The 26676-nt window shown below is 36.3% G+C and overlaps 1 protein-coding gene across 1 annotated transcript in view; it reads right to left on the bottom strand.

Annotated features, from left to right (window-relative positions):
- Window positions 1-4035: 4035 nt before the first annotated feature.
- Window positions 4036-26676, bottom strand: part of RUNDC3B (RUN domain containing 3B) — a 50763-nt gene continuing 28122 nt past the window's right edge. Inside the window, exons 8-11 of the mRNA XM_086614664.1 lie at window positions 23254-23411; window positions 7093-7239; window positions 6607-6722; window positions 4036-4181 (exon numbers count right to left, since the gene is read on the bottom strand). Coding sequence (XP_086470790.1) covers window positions 4036-4181; window positions 6607-6722; window positions 7093-7239; window positions 23254-23411 — 567 coding nt within the window. The remainder of the gene's footprint in view (window positions 4182-6606; window positions 6723-7092; window positions 7240-23253; window positions 23412-26676) is intronic.

Here is a 26676-nt window from a genome sequence, read left to right as displayed (position 1 = left end):
TGCTCCTGCTTGTGCCATAATGATCAGCACATTTGAACACGGAAAGTCCTTTTCTCATTTAAATGAAAAAAATGAACCAACATCCATAATTCTCATTCTTCTGATTGTGTGTAGTCAAAATATATGGTGAAATATATTGTGCCATATTTGAATCTGTCAAGGCATTTTCTAGAATTCCCAGTGAATCTCTGCCATTACATTTGGTAACTAAATACAGCTTCATTTTTAACTTTCACAAAGGATAAATTCACTTTTCTGTTTTCTTAAGACTAAGAAAATACACATGACCCTTAAATGATCATTGAAGATTTTTGTGACTTCTCTTGCAGCTACAGAAAAAAATGGAAGGAAGACGGGGTGGGAGAAGAGGTGCTCTGATTGTTTTTCAGTGATGATTGAAGGGGAAAAAAAATGAGGCAGGACAGAGCAACATAAAATAACCACTGCCGCTATGTTAATTTTCAGTCTGACTAAAGATTTTTGTTGAGTATTTAAAATGATGTTTACAAAATGTTTTGGGCTTCCAATTGTATATGATTATTCCTCCATAAGGAGGCTGATATAGAATGAATTCAATAAGCACTTATTTATTCTTGCTTAAAACATGTTTAATTTGGTGCATGTTTCTTATTCACAGCTCTGTATTTTGTGTAAATGCATATCATAAAATAGTCTTTGGCTTCTTCTCAGGTTTATTTAAAATGAAAAATGCTCTAGGTCAAGCTGGTAAAAGAACATTGTGCTCATTAGAAACTCAGAGAGCACGGTGAATACATTGATAGGTGCTGCAGTGGCTTTTTAATTTAAGGTAATGTTCTAAGAAACTAAAGCTGTCACTGTCACAAAGCTCCAAGGCAAGGCCAGGCTCCCTGCTGGGGAGCGTTCCCCAGCCACAGTCTGTATGGGATCACCTGGTTTTGAAGGCCAAGTTTGCTGGCATAAACGCAGATGGTTCCATGTCGGTTTTACTGGGACGCGTACCTAGCTGAAGGCACAAGCACATTTAGTTTGCTACTATTGACACGGCCATTGTCTGCTACGCTGTGCTGTGCACACGTCGTATGAACAGCTGCAGCATCTCCCTTGCCCACAAACACTTGACTTGTTGAATCAGAGCTTCCTCTGTGTGTGTGTATACATATATATTTAATTATTTTTAAACTACCCTCACTACATCTCTTCTTTCATGCACTTTCAATAAAATGGTTGAATTTTATTTTTTGCCTATTTTAATGAAGGGGTCTGCTGGTACAAAAGCAACTCAGTAGTCAGGTCATTAAGACACCAACTTCCAGGTACGCTTTACCCAGGAAAAAGACTTCAGTCCTACTCTACTATGAAAAGATATCTCCCCCAGCATGTGTTTGGACTTGGTGAAAATTCATCATGCACTGAAAAATGCTCTAGTTGTAAAGATGTTAGGTACAAAGTTACAGCACACAGTGCAGGCAAGAGGTACTGCTACAGGAGAGATTTGACACTGTTCCCTCGTTGTTTTCAAGGTAATTTTACAGTACAAACTCAAAATCAGACCTAAGAGAAAGAAAGTAGCAACAGCAGATTTTGGACCACATGGAATTAAATACAGCAACAAAAACCTAAGTCTCCCTGTTTTGCAATAAAAGAATTTGCTATAGGCTCCATAATGCTGCAATTTGCCAAATGCTCTTATTTTATCCTGTATGATTAAAACAGAGACAAAACTAGTAAATTCGCGATGATACAAAATGTTTAATTTACATGCAACATTTATGGAACATCAAGGCAACAAAACATACAGTTTTGGCATTTTTTCAATTTTTTTGAAAAAATGATTAATGTTTACAACTGAGAAAGACACACATAACTGATTTCCCATGCACAAAACACCCAGAAACTCACAGTGGTGTCAGACCACACAAAAGACTTCAGTTAAACGACACGTGAATTTCACACCAGTAGCTCCAAGAAAAGAGCCATCAACAAACATGACTGAAGATCATGATTGCACCCCTCTCCAAAACACTGACGTAGTGGGAGAAGAGTTTAACAGCAAACAAGACCGATTAAATCACTGTACCTTGATGTAGAACATTAACTTGTGGAATCCGGATTCCCTCATTGTATTTGTAGTAAAAATGCATCTCTAGTTTACAAATTAGTATTTAATAATGTTACTCAACTGCCATGAGAGAACAAGTGCTTAATGTGGTAACAAAAAAAAACCCCAGTTACATGAAGTAATGGATATTCTGAGGATGTATGAAAGGATTTAATGGTCAGAGTTTATTACAGAGAAATTAACAGGGTGGGTATATGTGGGCTTGAAAGACAAGGTCTGCTGGATTTTGTTAAGCTGCTTTAAAAATCTGCATTTAAATGGCAGCAGTAGTTGTTTAGCCTGCTGTGGATGCCGTAACCTCCATCGCTGTGGACTAGAGGGTTGAGGAGATGCATCTTGAACCTCCTCCAGCTAAATCCAACAGCGCGTTGCGTTCCAGAGATGCGTAGCCTCATACTTACAAAGGCTAAATATTTCCTACAGTTTTTAGTAAAAGTAAGAATGACTCTTCTTTCTTTCAAGCCCACGCTAAGATGACCAGATTACAGTAGTAGTGCCAAGGTACCATTACAAGAGGCAAATCAACTAAAACCGTACGGAGTGTAGTGACATACTGTAAACATCTAAGAGTAAGCAATAATTAAAAATCTGTCTCGTATTGCAGCTACTCATGTAAACAATTTATGAAACTTCTTTGGCACAAAAAAGCATTTTCCCTAGCACTTATAAATACAACGTACTTACATGCATTTAAGTTTTTTTTAAAAAGTTACTGATCATACTGATAAGCATTACCTTGATTAGCAAAAGTCATAGATAAAGGATCCATTGTATCTTACAAAGAATTAAGAATACAGTTTGCAATTCAAAAATTAATTTGCAAACTTTGAAACTGTAGGGTAATCTGGAAAGTTAGTTTCATTTAAAAAACATCTCCCTGTTTTTTTGTTTTCTATCAGTAATTTAAATCAATGGCAAGTAATTTGAGAAAACTGACTTAAATAAGTTCTGCTGTGTTACCTAATCAAGAAAAATACCTATTGCACTACTACAGGAATGAGAAAAATCTTTAACATGAGAATACTGTCATTACCTTGTCTTTGTTTCCCCTTTTTCACTCTCCTTGGGATCTCGCCAATAAACACACAATCCAAGCTTCCCAAGGTGCTAACCGCACCATCCTTAGTCCCTGTCTTTCCAGCAAGGCCGATAAACCAAGAAATTTCTCGTATAATGTTTGATTATCTGTAACTCAGGTCACTCAAAAGCATTCAGTGAGTTTCCTCAACATTTACAAATTGCTAAATATGCTAGATTTAGATGATCAACTTACATTTTTTACTCACATGCAACTTCAAGAACTGGTGAGAGTGTTTCAGTGTGATTCTTCGGTGCGATTCAGACATCTCCTAAGGGCCATGATACTAACAGGAATGCAAAATCTATCATTGGGTCAACTTGAGAAGAGCTGTTGATAGGTTAAATATGCTTTTTGAGGTCCTACGCAACATACACAGATGAAAAGCTGGATTTTTAGGTAAAATATTTATTTGCCTACAAAGACTGGCCTTAAGGATTCCCTGTCTGTTCTGCGAGAGTTGATAGATATTTGAAGCACTGCAGAGAAGCGCCATGGCTAGAGTAGGGCCAGGCCATTGCAAGGAGAAACCAAGGTCATGGCAGTTAAGTAGAGGACTGATTTCCAACTGTTTCATTTTAAAAATCAGTCATAAGCATCAGATTATATGTCCTGTACCTGACCCAAGAGCTTTAAATAATTCAAGACTAAAATAGAAAATCTGAAAAGTCCTCCGAGGGGAAAAAAAAGTCTGAATGAAAACTGACAGAATTTGTGAATTAAGCAGGTAACCATGAAAAGAAAAAAATAAAGCAGCTTATTTTTTAACTCAGAACTAGCAGTCTTCATTGCAAGTCACTTCATGGAACATAAACCAAATGCATACAACACAAAGCTCTTCCTTCTTGTGTCTGTCTCAAGACGGTGTTAAGCCTGGACTTGTCATCTCTGTTGTGGGACTTGCAAGATATTCACTCGATTTCAAACTTGTGAGAGATTTGTAGCTTGCTACTGATGTCAGGGAGCCACATAAACCAAGCAACGATGGAGTGTCTTCCTTCCCTGTTAAGCAAAACAAGAATTAAGCTATTAATTTTTACAGCACAAGATGACCTGACCACAAAAAAATGAGGGAATAGAAAAAACTGTTTCATCTACGCTACTATGAATTGTTATTACTGCTTCAGCATATGCATACTTCATACATGCAACTGGAAAGGCATATAACTTATGCCATACCTTCCCTGTCCAGGTGGTAAAGAGATCCCTACCCATGCATTCCAGGCTGGGCTGTAGTCAGTCTCCTACACGGTGAACTGAAGCTACTAGTTCAAGCACTGGTTCTAGCTGAATACACTATATATAAATGGCAGTGACATTACTAATACAATGAGAGTACCAGAGATGTAATTCTAAACCTCTCAGAAAGGAGTAGAATTAACTGGAATCAGGATATATTTCTTTAAAAATAAAGATGTTCAGAATTTGTTTTTTAAACCTTGGTAATTTGAAGTGCATTAGGCTCCGACCACTGGAAAAAGCCCTATAGTGCAGGAGTGGCAGTGCGAGTCGTCCAAATACACTTGACAGTTAACATGAAACCTACCTATAGGTATAAGACTGCACTGGACAATTTGTCTATTTATTTTATGTTTTCCCTTCTCAGAATATCTGCTCAAGTTATTTTGTACCAACTCCACTAATAAATTACATTATAAAGAATTTGATCTACCAGCATCTATTTCATCCTCCTGGCTGACCTGAAGAGTAGAAAAGATCACCTTAGAGTAGAGATTAAAATGAACTTAAAAGGGTCACAGGCACAAGATTTTATTGATAAACCTGTCTACCAGATTTTTTTTTAATATCACGTCTAGGAAGTAGCACTTCTTAATTTTGTGCCTCCTGTTCTTGACAGAAAAGTTTTTCTTATGAGAAGGATGTAAGAAAAAAACCAAACAACCCAGACTGTGCTCTGCCCAACAATTCATTATGAAAAAAAAAAACCAAGTGACATGTAGTTCTCTTGCATTGTTTATGGTTCTTATCAGCATTTTCCAGTAGATTTAGGTCTCGCCTCTACCGAGCTTTTTTCAAGCGACCGAATAGCTTTCACTAAAGAATGAACTAGGTTAGCTCCATTAAAAAGTCTTCACTTTTAGAAAAATCTTTATTCCTATAAAAATTACCCATTAAAGGCTACATTCAATTTGAGGACATAAAACACAGAGAGAGCAGTGTAACACTGTTTGGGCACAGCCCTTGAATTCAGCAAGCGTGAAGCTAAAAATCTGACTACACGAGTGGGCTTAATAGTAATGTGAAAGTTTACTACTTCTAATGAAAATCGTCATACTGAGAGTTAGACCACAGGTATTTTAACAGCAGGATCACATGCCGTGTCCTACAAAATTATATTAAGGCTTAGGTACTGAAGAACCTCACTAATTTAAAAGTGAGATGTTGTGCTACCTTTAAAGGCACAGCGTTGAAATCAAAACTTAAACTATTATTATCAGTGGTTTTGCCACACTTTAATTTACAGAAGAGAAAACAAAGCATAACTTCAAATGATTAATATTGCAAAAAAGCAGTTTAAAGTAGATCTGCACAAGAACTCTCTTCATAATAGCCATGCTGATTCTATGGTCTTTCTCTAGCTAACTTGCAGTAATTTACATTTTAAGACTGTTTACAGTTTTAAAAAAAGTTCTGAATTTTACATCCTTCATATTTTAAAACCAAGAAGTTTTACAGTTATGAGCTACTAAGGCTCTGTATTGTCAAGTCTATTTAAAGTTAACTTTCGATGAGATACAAAAATGATTTTTTATAGCAATTTATGCTCTGTACTCAAAATATTTCTGTTTCAGAAGTCTTTCAGCATCTTTCGGCTTCTCACAACTGCCCACAAGATGGAGCCGCTAAACTTCGATAAGCGTACAGATTTGCGAGGGGGTGTGTGTCTATTACATCTATATCCTAGCATGGTTCATATCATGCTCCTCTCTCTATTTCAACAGAAACACAGGCTGCATCTCTGCAGATAACTGTAGAATGCAAGATGCAAGAATGACAGCGGTAGCTGCAAATCCAGTGCCTTTAATCTTTCTTTTCAGGAACAAAAAAGGAATCTTAAAGAACTCAAAAGATTTGCGTTAGTTATAGCAAAGAGATGACAAAAGATCCTCTTTATAGCTGAGCTGCCTCTGGTTCTGTGATGGAGAAGGAAGATATACAACATATTTAAACTTAGCTTTAAATACAGCATGAAGTCTTATAATTATTGCAGGGTGGGGGAGGCATCTTCATAAATCCAAACTTACATGGAGTATAGTCCTTAGGGAAACTGAAACAATTTGCATAAAAATGAAAAAATATGCTGTGCAATGCATATTTTGTTCACACTTAAGCTTCATCTCACAGGGACTGAAGATCAGAGCTATGAAGAACAAAGTAAAATGAAGCCACTAGACTGGCTCTGTACCTTCGTTTAACAAGTTCATTCCATCCTGCTTCCCATCCTGTGAGTGACCTGGATCCAGAGAGGATTGAGAAAGACTAACTTCTGCTGAAAGTTGGTCCAGACTTTGAAAACTTTTCCTGCAAAGGAAGTAATATTTAATAGTAACACATTTAAAGATCTAACTAGGTATCTTCGATTCTCCTTAAAAAGTTTCCTAAAGAAAGACTAGGCAGTTAATCTTGCTTCTCTTAAACTCTACTTTTTTTTGTTTGTTTGTTTCCTAACCCACTGTTTTTTCCTAAAGCAATATTTTTTTTGTTTTAATTAATCCAAAGGAAGGAAATTTTTATGCTAAGCGAGAGAAACTGATTTTTTTCTGCCAAATGATCCTTGTACATTGTAGCAGGTAATTATAATAGGATACATTTCAGAGTATGCTAAGGGAAATGTATGATTTTGAGTTTTCATGTTCCTCTAAAGGTGAATCAATATAAATATTCAACTTACTCATCCCATTGTTGATTGTGCTTTCTACAGAGTAGAGTGTCCAAGGCAACAGCATTGACATCCAGAGCTCCTGGGGAAGGCCACTGATTGGTGAGGTGAGTAGTTAATTCTTGTCTTGATCTCAAGTCATTATTCTTTAGCACAGTCCTGTGAATACAAAAAGCAGTAAATCTCAGTCTATAAAATGCAATTCCTTAAGGTACAGAAAGAAAAACAGGACATGACCAAGTTGATGATCTACTTCGAGCAACCAACAGATTGCAGTTTTCATAAAGCATCTGAAAATCTTCATTTTTCCTAGGGGAAGCAACTTAGAAACCTATTGAGATGTATTTAGGAACAGAAAAAAGTTGAAGTTCGAATCTTTCTGCAAAACCAATAAAAAAGCAACTGCGTTCTAAAGATTCTTTCTGCCAGCATGATGGTAATTAACAGGCAACTATTTGCAAACCAACTATGGGAACATGATGTCTTTTTCCCCCTCTCCATTTTTTTTTTCAGTTTGAACACACGCCCTTCCTCTTCCCATCCAATACTTTTGCAGAATGGTAAAAAACAGACATGGTAATTCCATTATATGCTTCCAGGTAAAATATAACCCATAGCTATTCTGTTTTCTACCACCCTACAGTTTCTAGTAATTTATGTTATTAAGTACAGAAAACATGTTAGCTGAGTACCTTACAGCTTCAAATTGATTTTGCCTCATATTCCCATGAAGCAGACCAGTTTTCTAAAATTCTGGAAATGAGGAAGCTAATACAGCAATATTGGAAACCATCTGCCAAAAGTCATACAGAAATAACGAAAGTACACGGCTCTTCAGGCATCAAGACAAGATCAGCTTTTTTTGCATAAGGCAACCTCCAACCTACCCTTATACTGCTGTATAAGGCATATAACTGTATATAACTCTTGAAACAAAAGTAATATGCTTATTAACCCGTAAATCCTCCAGTCAATGAAATACTAGGCAATAGTAAAATGCTGCCCTACAATAAGCTTGACTATCTCTGGCCTGAAGCAAATAGCTAATGTTACGTATCTCCATATGAAATGTACTCAGTTCAAAGCTGAATGCCATGCTGTTATCTGAAATGCCAAACTGCACAGCAAATTAAATAACTACTCATGGTACACATACATTTATGTGACTTCACAAATAACATCGTCAACAGGTCTATTTTTACAATGCAGTTTTATTTCAGTGGTACCTGAACTATTTAGACAAGAACTTCAGTAAGGGCACATAATGCCGCCCAAAGAGCCAAAATTTCCCACAAAACGAGGTAAGACAGTAGTGAGCTCAGTAAGGAATTTTTAGTAGCTGAGTTTGACAGAGGAGACAGATGCACAGCAATTTTGCAAGAGAAGGTGGTGAAGCACCACAGTGAACAAAACTATTTTCAAGGAACTTTTTTCAAGATGACGAATTCCCCTAGTGTTCATGCAAGTAAACAGTTGACTTTTCAACCTGGGGATCTCCTCGCTCACCCTCCTCTCTAAGGGCTCTATAGAAATAACCACTTTGATAACCCAAAGCTCTCAATAATTTCAAATATCTTGTATGGCATTCACTTCCCCATGTAATTCCCCTAATCCCATGGGGCACACTAAGCATTAAACAAGTCTCTTAAAGGCTTGTTGATTTTAGGAAACTGAGACACTGACCTAGCAAGTTCTGTGAGGTTAGCCAGTTACATTACATCAGAAGGACCTCCTGTATACTTTCATAGAATTTTTGTGCACGCAGTAACTAAATGCAAATTCATACACATATAACATGTACATATAAATTCCCATTTGAACAACTCCTGTATGGTGTCACCACACAACTCAGCAGCAGTGTTAAGTTATTATTAAATAAACATGCTAAGCAAAGACAATAAAACCACACATCTACAGACAAGTTGCCAATAGTGGAATGTTGGCATTTTATGTAGGTTTCTGTGTTGAGGCTTTTTCCGCAAATCTTTATGCTCTAGTAACCTGAAATTTCACCCTTTGTGTGGACAAAGAAATTCTGAAACAAAGCCTAACCAAACTCCTCCAGAGATTTTAGCATAACAACATTTAAAGACAGTTCCAGTAGATCGCTACTTAAACCACTCCATCATGCTTAGGAGGAAAACTAGGCATCAAGTAGGAGACACAAGTAACTATTTCCCTCTTAAAACTTTTATGCTTTTATTTGGAACTTTTAAAAATACGTAAAAATAACTTTTAATATATAAAATCAATCCAAACACAGTATTCAGTAGAGACAATAGGAAGTTAGAACAATAACAATAACAAAAATGCAGGACATTACCTCATAACTTATAAGCATAACTTACATGGATCAAAATCCATAATAAATCATAAGAATAACACTGAAGATCACAAGCATGCAGATCTATTTTTAAATAAAATTCAATAAAATACTCTTCTATTGGTTTTCTAGCTATGATGATTTAAGGACGATGCAAGATAAGGTTTGGAGACAATATGTTAAGCCATTTAATACAGGAGTAAAAGCAAGGACATTCCAAAAAGGGAAGAGGAAAAGTAAGAGAGACAAAAGGGTTTTCTAAAGAGAGAAGTTAAAAAAGAAGAAAATATGATCAAGTTTGAATGAAAACAAGCAAATGAGCATATATAACAAGCTGTTGACTCTTTTTCTTCAGACTGGAAATAGAAAACTTGAAAGCCAAAAAGAAGATAGAAACAATGGCTTCTGAATGTAATAATCTCAGGAAGGTAGTTGGTACATGAAGAATACAGTGGATCTTAGTAAGAGACTGTATTATTAGTTTTTGAATTTAAAGAAAGGTAGTGTGTGAGATATGGCTGAATAGGGTATCCTGGACTAGCATGGTGAGACTGCGGAGTGCAGAAAGTTTTGTGTAGAGTAGGGAGAATACGTAAAATTTATTATGAGAGCAGAGGGGTTGAATGAAAGGCATGAAAAAATTCTTAGTTGTCTGAAAGCCTGTGAACTTTTTCCCCCCACCCACTAACTGGTATCTTCTCTACCTACCATCATTTCCATTATAATTACGTTGGCAAAAAGTAGCAGAAGCTGTCCTTTGTGATCTGCAGAAAGAAAATAATTATTTTTCTCCTGCTCTCAACATTTGTGCCCTGAGCAGTCCTCCAACAAATATTTTTATAAAGATAACTTCATATCATGTTTAAAGTTCTGAAAAACATTACAAAAATTAAGAAATACTGAAGTGATGGCAGACAGAGAGAGAATATTTCTAATTCCTTTGGAAGTAATTGCTGAATTGCTATTTTCATACTGAAAAGTGGTAAGTGAGGCAAACCCAGTGAAATGTTTGTTGGGACTTATCACAGGAGAGAAGCATTTGTGATGCTGGAGACACAATGTATTTTCAAAAAATTGCTTTTAAAATGATCAAATATCCTTTGCATTACTTCATGGCACGGATTTTTGCATAATGCACATATATAAGTATAAAACACAGTCTTACCACGTCAGCCCAGGACACCTTATTTAAGTTATGACATTTAAATTGTGGTTTTGTTTGGTTTTTTAGTGTCTAAAAAAAGAAAAACTCCATACAAATTCAAAATACTACTGCAACTAATAAATTGCTAGGAAAAATAAACAGCAAAAGAGATGAGAACATCAGCTTAATACTAGAATACATCATTAAAAACTAATAAATATTTAGCTTACTTTTATATTTTTTTGTTCTCTACATCAGGAACCACTATTTAAGTTAAGCTCCTCATAGAAAACAAAGAAAAGTATTCAGTAAAACATCTTGCTAATGAATTCCTGCCGATTATAAAAGAATACCAGTGATTCATTAACTGATCAATACTAACATACTCCAAGTTAGGAATAAGTGTCTGCTTGAAGTGCAGATATGTATGCTCCCACCAGGCCTGCAGTTTCACTTACTTTTATTCAAGAATAACAGCAACAGCCAGAGTATTAACATCAGGTTTCTATAGCTAGCCCCAGAAATGTCTCTGCATGCTTTTGACTTTCAGTCCTTTAATTGCATATTTAAGAAGTAGAGAAAAGTGAGATTTGTGAAGTCTTACGATGAACATCCTTCTCCACTAGTGTTCACTGGCCCTGCCTTTGTCAGTTACTCTCCAGAATATTTAGTTGCCGATTTCCTCAATGTTTGTCATTTTATTTGAGATATTTATTTCATGATTTATTATTTTGAGATTATTTATTAAGCACAGAAGAATATCATGATGTATGGTACACATATAATAATAAAATGCAATTAAAAATATCACTGCTCCACAGTATGCTGCCCTTTCAGTTGTTCTGGTACAATCACGTAGGAGCTGCCATGAAAAGGGATCAATGAAATGTCCGATTTTTAAACTTTTTTTTTTTAAAGCAGCTTTTTTTTTTTTTTAATTTCGTTCATAAGGTAACCCTACAAACAAGTTCTGTTTGCACTAGCATTACTTTTGGCAGCTCAGCTACCTCTTGAAAGGATAAGAAATTACTCATTTGATTTAACACATCTAAGACTTCTGCAGCTTGAAACTGTGACCTGACTTGATTTGGTTATTCATAGCAGGGAATGGGGGCAAAAGACAGGCTGTACATGGTGCTTCTGTATGCAAAATGAAAATGATATAAAAAGTTTAGTCCAAGCTAATATAGAAAAGCTTTATCTTGGTAATCATATAAAATTTGTGGTCTCATGTCAGCTAGACTGGATTTCCAGTTTCCCCTGGATCAAATCCAGATTCCTGCCATTGGAAGCCTATTCTGAAAGACCCATTTACACAGATTTTTGGTTAATAAACAAAAAGGCAGTTTTGTTTCCAGTTATACCTATGAAAAACCAGTAATTTCTTACCTGCAAGTTTAATTTCTCCAAATCCAGAAAATGCCAGTCCAGTTGGCAATTTGCCCTCCTACCAGCAGATGAAGACAGGAAATAAACCAAACAGACTAATTCCCTAAGAAAGGGAATTATATCAGATGAGTGCTCCAGTTCAAGAACTACCTGAGTAGTAAAAAGTAAAAATGAAAATAAAAGCTTAAAAAAAATAAAAAACATTTGAATAAGAAAGAACAAGCTTTAAAAATCTTTATTTAGGACAGGATGTATGAAATGCAAACTCAAATTGATAGCATACATGAATATAACTAAAAACTGTAAGAGCAACTCTAAAATAAAAGGGAACTCTCGGATTGTCAGTACTGTAGCAAGAGGGGGAGCTGTCTGGACTGGTATGTCATTGGACTTCGAGAAATTAGATCAGCAGGTATGAAAATTAGTTACTTACCAGTAGATTTTGATGCTGCAATATATCACCTCTCAGGTTTGTGCCTTTTGCACAGACACAAGTATTCCCCAAATTAGATGCCAGAGCAGTTAGATCCCAGCAGACTTTATAATGGCAGTCGCTCTACTGAAGAAAAGCAGGCATGTCCTACTGCACCACGTTTTCTTACTCTTTCTGACTGGCCAACAAATCTTCATGTGTAACAGCAATGCTACTAGTTGTGCCACAGAACAGATCCCCTTGAAGCTTCTTCAGCAATGTTTTTAGTCCTCCTTTATTATCTCCTAGGGATCTGGAAATACATCTGCCAGTAATAAAATTACTGTCATCATTTTTGTACAGCCTTTGATCTCCTTGACCTTTGGAGTAACTTGGATAAGTTTATATTGGCAGAAATACTGTCAGCTTGACTCCTGAGTTCTAGTCTAATTACGGTGGGAATTTCATTTCAGAATACAGACACCCGGAATGGATCAAAACACACTACAATACGTCAACTTTGTGTGTGCTCATTAAAATACTACTGCAGCACGTGACTGACGCTTTTCAAGTCCATGGACAGATAACAAGGCCTGATTCCTTTGGAGGAGGGTAACAGGCACAACACAATCAGTTTCTCCAAATAGTAGGTCTTTGCTGAAAAGAAGAAAAATACTGAACTTGACTAGCAACCCAGCTATTAAAAAAGTAAAGAGCAGCTTTTCATTCTGTTCTTCAACTATCAGATCCTTTTCGCTGGAAACTGGAGGACTCTTAGCAAACAGCCTTTTTTAATAAACTATCAAATTTGCCTTTAGTAAATATCTTCTCAAACAGAGCTTGTCATTCAAGGATAGTTGTGAAAACAAATCATCTGTCTATAGCTGAATTCCTTTTAAAACAACATTTTCTATCAGACGGGGAGGGGGCAGAAATCAAGATCTTCCTTCAGGACAGATCAGGAAAACTTCACCAAAACCAGTGGTCTTCTCAATAATTTTTTTGCCATTTTAACATGCTTCCCTTGGATTCAGTAAAAACAGCGGTATGGACCACAAAATGGTTGGGAAACGTTGAGCAGACAGAACAATTACTTTTGTAAACTTCCACTCACATATTAAGCTAGCAAGAGTTTCAGCAGAAATAGCGAACATTGTAACTGTAAGATGGATCTTCTATATATGCTAGATTTGGCAAATAGTTGTCTATAAGCCTCCTTCAGAATGCCATGTTTTTAATCACAAAAACGTGAATATGGAAATGTTGACTTACTTTGAAGAACAGAAGACCAAAAAAAGGTGAAAGAAAAAGGGAAGAAAAAAATCCAAAAACCAGCAAGCCATGAGTAACATAAGTTCTTCTTGGTAGCTGAACTGGAATTAATGCAACTACCAAACTATGTGAACAATAAGACAGAGCTTCAAAGTCTAAGGCGACTGCAGAATGGAAAAAATGCAAGACAAAAATCTGATCCAAGGAGAGAGGAGGGAAAAAAACCCCAAACAAAAAACCACACACGCGGAGAAAAGAACAGTAGAAATGGAGAAACGGGAAGTGAAAACAGGTGTCAAATAAAAATCTTTTCTGAGTATAATTCGAGTTATAATTTGGATAACAAAATACTGAAAATTTTATTATTAAGTGGTTGCATAAGAATATCTCAATGACAAACAGAAAAAGCATCAATCTAAATTTCAACCACTTGCTATCCAAATGGAAAGGCAGCTAATAAAAGCTTCTTTCTCAAGAAATCAGGTAACACTACACTGTTTTCTTGGTTATAACTTCAGACATTTCACTTTCTCTATTTTAAGCCTTTCCAGAAATAATTTGTGTTTTATTTTTAAAAAACACTGAAAAAACCCAAGACACAGAGTTGTAGCCTTAAAATTGGATTTCAAAGAAAGAAAAACAAGTTGTATCCTAAATTTACAATTTTTTTTTAAAAAAACAAACCAAAACAAAACATTTATGTGACTGTGTCTGTACACACACTGACCTGTAACTCACCTTTTTTTTGATCAAACTATTTGTATTTTAGAGAAACTTTTAATTTTGTTTTGAAAGTATAAAATGGATTTTCCTATTCCTTTTTACTGGATGAAATGTAATTCTCGATCTGACTTGTTTAAACCAATAAATATAGCCAAATAAAACTGAAATTTATGATAATTTAAATATCAATTTCTTTTGCCTAAAGAATCTCAGAAAGATTGCTGCAGTATATCAATGATAAAGTAATATTTCTGCAAATACAAAACTAGCGTCTCCTCACCATTCTAATCTGGCATTATTCTTTCACTGTCACAAAAATTGGTTATGTTTTTACTATTTGTCATTTAAAGTCCATTTAGTTTAGTATCAAACTTCATGTAACTTGCATTAAAAATATCAGAAGAATATAAAAATAACTTTTGTTCAACTCTTCTCATGTATGTATAAGCACTATCAAATACTAGCTTTTCCTGTCAGTATCTTCCAGAATATAGATGCAAATTTAGAGTAAATGAATACAAGGATTAAGAAATGCAGCAAGAAAAATTTGGATTCTCAGAAGCAAATGGTAATGTAGGTTTATTTATTTAAATGGGTAAAGCACAAAGAGTGCTTATGCGCACTTGCAGCCCAGAAAGCCATCTGTATCTTGGGCTGCATTCAAAGAAGCATGGCCAGCAGGTCGAGGGAGGTGATTCTGCTCCTCTACTCTGGTAAGACTCCACCTGCAGTATTGCATTCAGCTCTGAGGTCCTCAACTTAAGAAGGACATGGAGCTGCTGGAGTGGGTCCAGAGGAGGGCCACAAAGATGATCCGAGGGCTGGAGCACCTCTCCTAAGAAGACAGGCTGTTCAGCCTGGAGAAGAGAAGGCTCCAGGGAGACCTTACAGCAGCCTTCCAGTACTTAAAGGGGGCCTACAGGAAAGCTGGAGAGGAACTTTTTACAAAAAGGGTTTGCAGTGATAGGACAAGGGGCAATGGCTTTAAACTGACAGAGGGTAGATTTCATTTAGATCTAAGGAAGAAATTCTTCACTCTGAGGGTGGTGAGGCACTGGACCAGGTTGCCCAGAGAAGTTGTGGCTGTCCCATCCCTGAAAGTGTTCAAGGCCAGGTTGGATGAGGCTTTAAGCAACCTGATCGAGTGGAAGGTGTCGCTGGCCATGGCAGCAGGGGTGGAACTAGATGATCTTCAAGGTCTCTTCTAATCCAAACCATTCTACGATCCTATGATTCAAATTCGGTCTCTATTATTGCACTTCAGGAGTTAATGATTCTGCACCATGATTGACTTACCCTATTTTTTAGCTGATGTTCTCTATCCTCTCCATTCACAGTGAGTATCAAGTTATTCAAACCCTCTTATGAGATCAAAGCCTCAGGTTCACCTGTTCTAGACATGAGATAATTCTCTTTGTGGAATTAAAGGAGGAAAACAATGTTTGTTGTGTAGGTCCTTTAGCATTGCTATCTCAAAGCAAGTATTCTTCTGTCACTCTTCAGGTAAGTTCAGGTAATATTAACAGAGGAAGAAACTCCATGGTCCATACAATATGCTTCCTACCGGGAACACGCATCATTTGCAACTGGATTGCACTATGGCCTCAAAGATTCAGTACTTCCCATTATTATTTTGAAAGGCCTTACTTCCCCCTGCTCCCAACCTTATAATTCTACACTGGGTAAAAATTCTGGAATTTGGAATGCATGAAACACTAATGTCCAAGTAACTCAAAGCTTTCTAGGCTGCTACTTTTATTCAATGCCTTTATCCGTAGAAGTGTAGCTATGGGAGAAAAGAGAAAGGATGCCACTATAAAAACAGATTTTACTATTACACGAGAGACTCAGAGAAGAGGACACATTGCCATGCCATAATGAAATATGCAAAACAGTCAAAGAGAAGTCCTTATGATTCTCTGACTCACTAAGGGCAGGGAGGGTAGGGAATAAAGAAACAAGAAAAGAAAGAGAGCAGAGAGGAGACACTCCTTACAAAAATGAGTATTTTTCACTTCGGAGTCAGTCAGCATCTTCCTGTAAATATATCAACACATCTGGTGCTTGAAGACACCAATAACTTCAAAAGCTTTTAACTTTTTTAAAATTTAAGGTTGACTTTAATATAAACCTTTGAAACTCCCTTTTTAAAAGTTCAGAATGAGATATTAAAATATAAGGGTTTAAAAATAAATCCCTCCGTACCTACCACATATTGCAGAGTAAGTCCGTTTCTTCAGGCTGCTATCAATCCAGAAACTTTTGGCTCACTGCTGTGCAATAAAGTCATGCAATCCCTCTGGATTCTAAGAATAGCATGTCCTCTGTTACGTTAGAGGCTTGACTGCAATTTTGTTTGATTCTGCATATTTCTTTGCTGTGCCTCATTCCGTATGCTCCGCTCTGAATTGCAGGAGTCTGTCTGTCCACGTACTACACCCAGCTGAGCTTTTCCTAGTTATACTTCTGAGCAAAAAGGAAACTCCTGTGTCTTCACAGGTTTCCACCTCACTGAAAACAGAACTTTCCTTCTTGCTGTCTATCCACACCTTTGTAAAACAGAACAGGTGTACAATATTGCAGTAAGCTTCAAAAGAAAGAATTCCACAAAAACAAGATCTAAAACACTGCACAAACAAAATAGTTTAAAAATCTGTCAAAAGAGGCAATATTCTTACTGCAGTGTTTTTTAAAGAAAAAAGAAAGAAAAAAAAAAGCACAAACAAGTTGAGAAAAGAAGGAGCTGGAAACAGACCAGACTGTAATACTAAGGATTTAAAACTGCTGCTGCAAACTTGAGGGAGCCAGAGGACATATAGGAAGCATTACAAATAAAAGCATGGCTAATGTGAACTATGGTTTCATAGCAAGGATCCATGAAAGCTTTAAAAGGGAAGAAGGATTAGCATTCTCAGTTTTGACATTCTAGGTAAGAAATTCACCAAGAAGATCAAACATTAAATTTTAATCTTCCAGTTCCTTTCAGTAAGAAAATAAAGCAGCTACTTGTTGTAGCTGGATTGGATTTACTGTACTTACGCAGTTGAGGAATTCAGTTCCTTTTTTTTTTTAAAAAAAAAAAGTCATCTTACAAGAGGACTTTCTGAAAATGATGGTAAGTGTGCTAAAGAAATGGTGCAGCTTTCCAGATGACTCAGTTTTTGAGGGAGGATTACAAAGTCAGGCAACCCACATTCAAAGTTTTACTCACAAGGAGACACAAAACTAAATTTCAAAGCCTTTGCTCAGACCCTTCTGCTTCCATTTCCTTGGACAAGCTTTTGTCTGCTTTGTCCCTGACAGCACAGTTATAGCCTACACCCTCTACAACTTTGTGCCTTCATCTCCCCTTTCCCTGGCTGCTCTCCAGCAGAATATTTGTGGCAGCACTCTGAAGGCTCTAGAGCATTTATAAACAGAATCTTGACAAAGCAAGGAAAAAGCGCAGATACTATTTTCATAACCAAGTTTTTAAACCAAATGAGGCATGATTAATCTTTGGAAAGTAATTATCTGCTACAAAGAATATGGTAAATCTTCCTTTAAGTACTCCATAATAGATATGATGTGACATGGTGTGTTTGAAACAGAGCAGCTCATTTTGCCTGGACTTAAACATGCATGAATTTACTCCAGCATCCTGCTCTCACAGGACGATTGTGACTATGCTCAGGTGCTGCTGAGAATGACCTGATGGACTTCTCTGAAAGTCAGGATGCAGTAGCTGGAGCTGGATGCAGTCCTAACATAGGGAAAAATAGGTGTGTGGACAGAGTACTCCAACAGCCAATACCTGGAAAATAGTGAAGCGTAAGTGTACAACTGTAAGCAAAGCTGTGTACAACTCAGGAGTGGAAACATATGCAGAACATTTACTGTAATTAAAGAGCGTCACTGATGTAAACAGTCTCTCAGGGTTGCAACTATACTGTCATTTCCTGTCTTTACAAAGACATTTGAATACTTGAATCCAGATAGGAACTGCAGTATTGCTGGATCTATCAGATATTAAGAATGGAGTACAAGCACTGTTTGGGCCTTGAAAAGACTGACCAATACTTAAGTAACAGCCAGACAAATTAAATAAATCTAGATTTAAGATTTGCTAAAACACAAAAAAAATTCTTAATTTTATAGACAAGCTTAATACAATGTAAGATGTGAGTGTTCCTGCAATTTAATTTGAGTCTTATCTGTGCCATAACCAAAGACAGAATTCCAAGCATAGAAAAGTTTCTTGATTTCCTTCCTTCGATCATGCCTCTCCAAAAAAACAGCAGAACAAGACAGGGATAAAGGAAGAAACAGCAGAGGCAGATTAAAAACAGAGCAGTATAAAATATAGCATAGCCACTGAATCTAAGAAATGTATTTTCAATACATGTGATAAATAATAAAAAAAAATAAATTAAAATATTGCACCAGTTGGGACAAAGGGCTGCACCATTTTACACTGGGCACACCAGCCTGAAAACCTGAAAAACACCCTAGGAGGAAATCCATGCAAATATTATGTAAATCACTATAGGCATTTCAACAAAAATCACAGTAAAAGAAAAAAAAAATTAAAGCATTTTGAGTTTTTTTTTTACCTTTGTATACAATCCTTTCTTTTTTCCTTATCACTTAATTTAAAAAGATTTTTCTGTTAAAGTGATTAGCTTTTATAACATCAGTGAGTCACCATGCAGGAGATGAGTCACTATTCAGTAAATTGATGGAATCTCTCTTGTAATCATATATCAATATTTAACATATATAAACATCAATTTCAGATGCAAAATCTGGATGTTAAAATGACAAAGATCAGCAGTTTGCCTTAGACACAGGTAGTGTGTAAGCCAAAAGAAAGACTAAGAATCACCCAAAGAGGGAAAAAAAAGCCTGTTTAAGCTAAGATAAAGAGTTTTAATGCAAGGATGTTGTGGGAAAACAGTTCCAGATTTTGCCCAGTCACTTCTTTGACTGAGCTAACTAGTCCTTCAAAGTGGTGATCTCCAAAGTGGGTGTGTAAGACAATCCTTTGGGGTACAGGAAGAAAATATTTTCTGTGCTGTTAATAAATAGAAAAAAAAATTAAAATAGTGTTTGTTTCATCTTTATCTCATCCTTTTTAATGTCTATTTTTGCATATGTTTTATAATGGACATAATATATTAGTACAGTTGTACAAGTATATAAACAACTATACCTATATTAGGGGGAGTGTGCTCAGAATCTTTTTACTGATGGGGTGTGCAATCAAATGTCTCCCTGCTCCAAAAGACGTTCAACACTTCTTTGCAAGTTCTTACAGGAAGAGAAATGCTGCCTCTGTGAGTTTTGAATACTCCAGGATACAGTTCCTTGATGATTTAGGATCCCTTCTCCATCACATTTTGAATGTTATGGAATTCAAACTGTTTTCTTCAGTTAGACACACCATGGATCACAGGCTTCTCTTGGCTGTACTCACTCCTGTGAGCTGTTATTTTTAAGCACTTTAAGGCCTTAAGAACTGCCCCACCTTCACTGTAAAAATACGCTATTTCTACAAAAGAGTGCAGCCAAAAGTACTGTTCTCTAATGTTCTACTACAAGTCCCAGGCAAAAACACATCCCAGTGATGGCAAACACTTCTGAAGAAAGCAAATGAAAGATAGAATATGCCTCATCATTATTACAATTGTTGCACATCACTAGGCAATCACTTCATCTGGAGATGCCGGAAGTGTGGTAAAAGACCAAGATGCTCTTAGAACAGAACACAATAGTTCCAGTCAGAAGGGACTAGTCCATCTAGTGGAACTGCCTGATCACTTCACGGCTGATCAAAAGTTAAAGCATATTATTACGGGCATTGTCCAAATGTCTCTTAAACACTGATAGGTATGAGGCATCAACCATCTCTCTGGAAAGACTGTTCTGTTTGATCACCCTCTTGATACAGAAGTGTTTCATAGTATATAGTCTGAACCTTCTTTATCAGCTGTGTCTGACTGATGATGAGGTGGTTAATTGCACTTTCACTTTTCTAACTTGATTTGCTATCAGACACCTGAGAGCAAAGTGAGATGTCCAGTCGCCAGATGGGTGGGCGTATTACCAAGAAATCCAATTAAGTTGAGACCAAAAAACCCCACACTTTTCTTTTGTGAATAATTAATTTGATAAATTTTCAGCTTCCCTATTTTCCAGATATTGGTATTCATGAAATCCATGAAATGGCTTTTAACTAAATTGAAAACGGTCTTGTTCATTGTAGTTTGGATACTCAAGCATGTGAGGCAAAGTTTTCTCAAAATTGTAGAGCATTAAGTTTTGCATAGGAGCTGTAAAACAAAAATTACTTCCAAGTTTCTCCAATCTCCTATCTCCATATTTATCTCATGCTTTACAGGAAACTTCATTACTAAACATCAATATCAAAAAGTTTATCTGCAAGTAACCTAATTCATAACCCAAAGGCCGCCTTGATCACTAGTGCTATCTGGTTTTCAAGTCAGCAACAATAACAGCCTACACTGCCAAGAAAGTCAGATCTCTATTCCCTACTCCCACCCTGCCACTCCAGGGGCAGGAAGTGGGGAGGAGGCAGACATAGACATAGACTCGGATTCTGCCCAAATCCATTGAGAATATACATAAACCACTTTGACTTGCACGCCTGTGAAATACCATTTTGGAAACATCAACAAATGCTTATTCAACAGAAATTTGAAGTTGCAAAACTTGCTACCTTAACAACAACAGTAAGTGGAATAGAAAAGCATCATTAAAAAGAAAATATAGAATGTTTATTTATAGTAGTTTCCATTACACAGCAAATGATACTAAATCAGATCTCAAAGTGTTTTACAAACAGTAATGTAATAAGCCTCAGGCAGAATTACAATCCCAAACTTGCTCTTAGCTGCTGGTAGAGAATTCAAAAAGATTACAGCATACATTCACTACTTCAAAATGCTGCTAATGGTAGGGGAGTAAAACACTACGATATGGAATTACATGAACATGTTCTAAAATGTCTAGACCATAAAAAGAAATTGGCCAAAACTCATGCCTCATTGCAGACACATTAGTGATACAACATATTCTGCTGCCAGGTAACTCTTGCTCAGAATAAAATAAATAAAAATAAAAAAGAAGGAAAAAACAAGTATGAAAAAAAGGAAAAAACAAGTATGAAAGAATTATTACAAGATGTTAATTATGACTGCTGTTCACCATCAGAAACCTGCTAGGAATATTTCTTTTCTTCCCTCTCCCCAATAAGGAACTATGAGTTCTTAACACACTTTAAGGAGAGTTCATCCGAGAGGCATGCTAGGCTTACAGCATTAAAACACAGAAGTATACTTCTCTCTTCAAATATGTGTTGTGGTCCAGGCTCCTGACTGTAGTGTCTCATAACAGCTATACCAGAACACACAGTCAAGATACAACAGAAACTGCTCCACAATTTGAGCCTTTACATAAGAAAGCCAGCAAACAAGATCAAACCCTAAGGACTGAGATCTTTAGAACAGTCTGATTGCATACAGCTCAGCTGAAAATTAACAGTAAGTCTGAATGTTCAAAATTGCTAAGTATCAGAGTGGGTTTAAATGAGCTTACACCTCCCCCCTAGATAATCAGGGAAGCCAAAGCAGTATAACATGAATCATTAGCTATATCAGTAAGTTCAGAAAAGAACTCAGGAACAGGTATCTCTGAAAAGCTTACAGGCAGGGAAAAAAAAAATAACACTCAGAAAAACATCTTTTTTCTTCCTCATAAAGATGGCATAAATAAAATGCAAATGCTGTACTCCTGAGGATTTTAATAAAATCCATTTTAAGCACTGGCAATAAAATGATCTACCACAAGACAGAGGAGAAGGAAAAAAAAAAAAAGCAAGCTTTGTTTACCAGCTAGAAGTACTTTTTACTGCATAGAAAAGACCCTTCTGGGTGGTGTCTGTGAGACATTAGGCAGAGGGAACCAAAGTACCCCAAAGACATCTTTATATTCTCTTCCTCCTGGATTGTTTCAAAGGCCACAGATGACTTCAATTTTACTTCAGGGTTCAGACACATACAGATTACTCCAGATAAAAGGTAACAAATACAAGATAAATTATTTTATGAACAGAATATACAATTACTTTGGATGCCTGCTATAGCAGTCTTGTGGCAATTTATCACCACACGCTGAGTCTTCCGTCTATCTGGGTCTTTAAACATTACCAGGAAGCGTCTCTGCAAAAGCCCAACACCTGTCTACCCAACAGTCAGGGCTGGGAGGATAAACTACCCAAGGACCGTAAGATACTCAAATGTTTATCACATTAGAAGTCACATATGCTATTATAAAGTTAAGCATTTTCCTGTTGTTTTAGCATTTTGCCTTGTGTTGAAGAAAGAGTGAGTAGAAAGCTATTTCATCTGTTTGAATATTTTTAGGATAATGAGATGAAATTCTACTGAGTCCCACACAAGTAAAATAGAATCTATGCAAAGAAAATAAATATTTCTTTATCCTCTCTTGCTTAACATTTTAAAAACAAAGCTTCAAAAGGAAGTTGCTTCCAATATTTTTAGTTTTAAGGGTAGCCTTAAAGCTGGAAGTAATAAAATATAAAGAACATTTATAAAAATGTGTTAAAAATTTAAGCACGTTCACTGTAAGCTATTGCAGATCTAAAAAAAAAAAAAAAAAAACAACAACCAAAAATATCTCAGAATTATTCTCACAGTATCACAGTTTTCAGGGGACCCATTTTTGAATATAAGACTTGTCAGGGGAAAAAGAAAAAAGGAAAAAAGCTAAAATATATACGTTTCTTTTAGTTTGACTCATTTCCACAGGACCAGATTATTGTATAATTAAATAAGTTAAATAAATTAAGTAATACTGCTCTAATAACATTTCTCCATTAAACTAACTTACAGCTGGTCTTGCAGTTCCACAATGATATATTCCAGCTGTTCCTTCTCCATTTTATGGGCGAGATCCATATCTTCAATTCTTTGTAACAGCAGTTTATTCTGTGAGACAGATTCAGATAGCTGGTTTTCTCTGAGTCGTACCAGTTCTTCAAGGTAACCCTGGAAATACAAGTGTTAGATAGCCTTAAAGAACACACTATCAAAAAAACTTTTCGTTATGTATGTTCACATTTTTCTGGTTCAAGATGTATACAAGTTCTGCTTTGGTTTTGTTTTGTTTTTTATTTATTTTTAAACAGACTATTAAATTGACTTAAGATTAGTATGATGCTTCCTAATAGGTACCAAGAAAGTCACGTTCCTATTTATATTCCTGCAGAGGAACAGAATAATGAATGAACCAATGAGACAGGAATACCACCAGCATAAAACACTAATTCATTTTTCGAAAACAACGTGGAACAGTCACTAGTACAAGAAAAAGATCAGAAATCTATGGCTTAACAGATGCAGGATGTTAGATATTGTGTAAGGACAAGAGTAGAATGTATCTATATGGATCTGTATAGTTAATGAAAGGGATCCAGAATTACTATTTTAAAAGAATTCGACATTACTTTAAAGTTACTTTGAAAACTGCAATACCACATCACACATGAAAATGACAAAGTTATTGAAATAAATATTCATCTACAGTAACGCGTAAGGTAGGACAAGTGGTGAAGGTCCCTTCTTTTAGTAACATTGGATATGTACAGCTGGAATGTGCATGTGTGTTTATGGCATCGTGTTTCCAGCTGATACTATGAAAGTTATGGGGCAGTCCTAATCACACTCCAACTACTTAGTCATTTACAAAAATCCACAATGTATTTAACAGCAGCTGTGATGGCAGGCTGGTCATAAAGCATGTTCACAAATTACATGTCTGGGTACAATATTAAGGAGCTATTTCTTTTTTCTTCTTCAAGCAGAGTCCCAGCATGTCAGGTGCTAGCAACTTCTTATCAATTATTAGTTAAAGCTGGATAGAATAAGCCTATACTGTACAAAATTTTGCATATTCCTTGAAGCCTGTGGAAAAAAATGTAACTCTTTCATAGGTGCCCATATTAAAAACAAAATAATAAAAGGTAGTTTCATAGACAGAGAACACGCATAGTCCTGTTGAGTAGGAAAACAGGTTTCACATTAGCTGGTCAGTAAAACGCTACTAATATAATTCTACTAATATAATTCATCACCACAAAGATGACTTAGGGTTTGGAGCATGTCTCATATGAGAGGAGGCAGAAGGAGCTGGGTTTGCTCAGTCCAGGGTTGGGAGGAGAAGGAAGAGGTGGAGGAAGAGAATCATATCAATGTGTATCAATATTTAACAGAAGCATGTAAAGAGGGTGGAGTCAGACTCTTCCCAGTGGTACCTCTTCCCAGTGGTACGCACTGAAAAGAGGCAATGGGTACAAACTGAAATACAGGGAACTATTTAAATATAGGGGGAAAAAAAAACTTTTTTTTTTTTTTTTCCTATTACTGAACACTGGAATGGGTTATCCAGACAGGCTACGGAGTCTGCATCCTTGAGATATTCACAACCTGACTGAACAAGGCCCTGAGCAACCTGCTCTAGTCTACCTTTTTTTTTGAGCAGGGGAGTAGGACTAGACAATCTCCAGAGGTGCCATCCAACCACAACTATCCTATGATTCTATGATTACATACAGTTCTATCCAACAGATATATTTATATTTGATAGGAATTTATTTTAGTCTCCGTACAAGTTCCAAGGAATTGTGAGAGCTTTTCAGTATGCTTTCAGTATTCAGTTCTGCCCCATCAAATGTTACCGTTATCTTTACTGTTAAGGTACTCCCTGGAGCTCTAAGTAGTGCTTTGAAAGTACTAAATGATGCATGAGGACATACACAAATTTCCTGCCTCCCACAAATGTCAAACGAATATATTACAAAAATATTTTAGATCTGAAGCATCAGTATCAGAAACAGAATACTATGGACAGTAAATATCTCTAACTATAATGACATGGAGATACATCATCCCACCAGCGAAAGCATATAAAACCCCAGTACAAACAGTACACAAAGAATTAAGGAGTTTAATACACAAAAGGGAACAGTTTACACCGTTCCAAAATAGGGAAGAGATAACTATCACATAAGTAACAAATGTGTAAACTATGACTCATTGATCTGGACAAGAGACAACTTGGAAAAGACAAACTGAACATGTTTTCAGAGTGGCCTGGAGAGGGCAGAAAGGAAGCGACTGTCATCATTTTTAAAATACAAGAGCTAGGCACCATGAAACAAAGCTAGTAGGAGTCAGATTCAAAAGACAGAAAAGGAGGTGACTTTTCACACAACAGATGGTAGATATGCAGAACGCTTTGCCAAAAAAGAGATTTGAATGCTAAAAATTTCCATAAGGTCAAGGAGATAGTTAACAAGACTTTGGAAGAGAGATCCATCACGGGCTACTAAACAGACAAACACTATCAGCTTCAGGGAGTCCTTGAGCTGATATGTGTTGGCCAGGAAAGCATTAGAGAAAAAACAGCGCATATACATTTGCTTTATTTTTACTCTTCCCTCCATATCTACTTCAGGCAAGTATCCAAGATAGGATAGTAGGATAACCAAGGATTCTTGGCCAAAACCAGCATAGCATTATTGACTCAATAAAGCAATACTAGGATTTACCTTGCTACAACAAAACCTGACTCTATCCTACCATTCAAACGAAACAGAAGATACAAATACCTTTATCTCAGCTGAAACCCAATTGCTTATCATATTGTGGCCCTGGTAAACTTCATTCACCTATGCTACTAATGACTGCACATGCTTATGGAGGAGGCACAAAAGGAATTTATCATTGTTTGTGCAAAGTGAATAATGACGGAACAAAAGAAGGATCTATCAGATATCATTGTTTGTGCAAAGTGAATAATGACGGAACAAAAGAAGGATCTATCAGTTATCATTGTTTGTGCAAAGTGAATAATGACGGAACAAAAGAAGGATCTATCAGACTCACTGTATCAGTTACTAAAAACACATTATTTTCAACTTGGTCTTCTTGTCACAAACATCCAGTTTTCCCAACACACAGAAAGTTCCTTTGTATGAATGGAAACACCCTGTCACAGATTAACTGCTGTCTACTGCACTGTGTGAAACTTGATTGTTACTGCAACTTATTGCCATGAAAAAAGCCCCAAAAAAGGGAAGGAGAGAAACACTCAGGAAAGGAGCTCTATTCCATAGTCTATTGAACCTTTTAATAGTTATTTGTTCAAGTTATAATAGAACAGAGGTAGCGTAGTTGAAGTGAATTAAATAAAAATTTGGCAGGCACATCCCAAATGAAAATTAGACAATAGAAAATTTTCTGTCTGTGAGAA

The sequence above is a fragment of the Tauraco erythrolophus genome, chromosome 7 (assembly GCF_009769465.1).
Source record: "Tauraco erythrolophus isolate bTauEry1 chromosome 7, bTauEry1.pri, whole genome shotgun sequence".
NCBI lineage: Eukaryota > Metazoa > Chordata > Aves > Musophagiformes > Musophagidae > Tauraco > Tauraco erythrolophus.
This window is presented reverse-complemented; position numbering and strand designations above follow the sequence as displayed.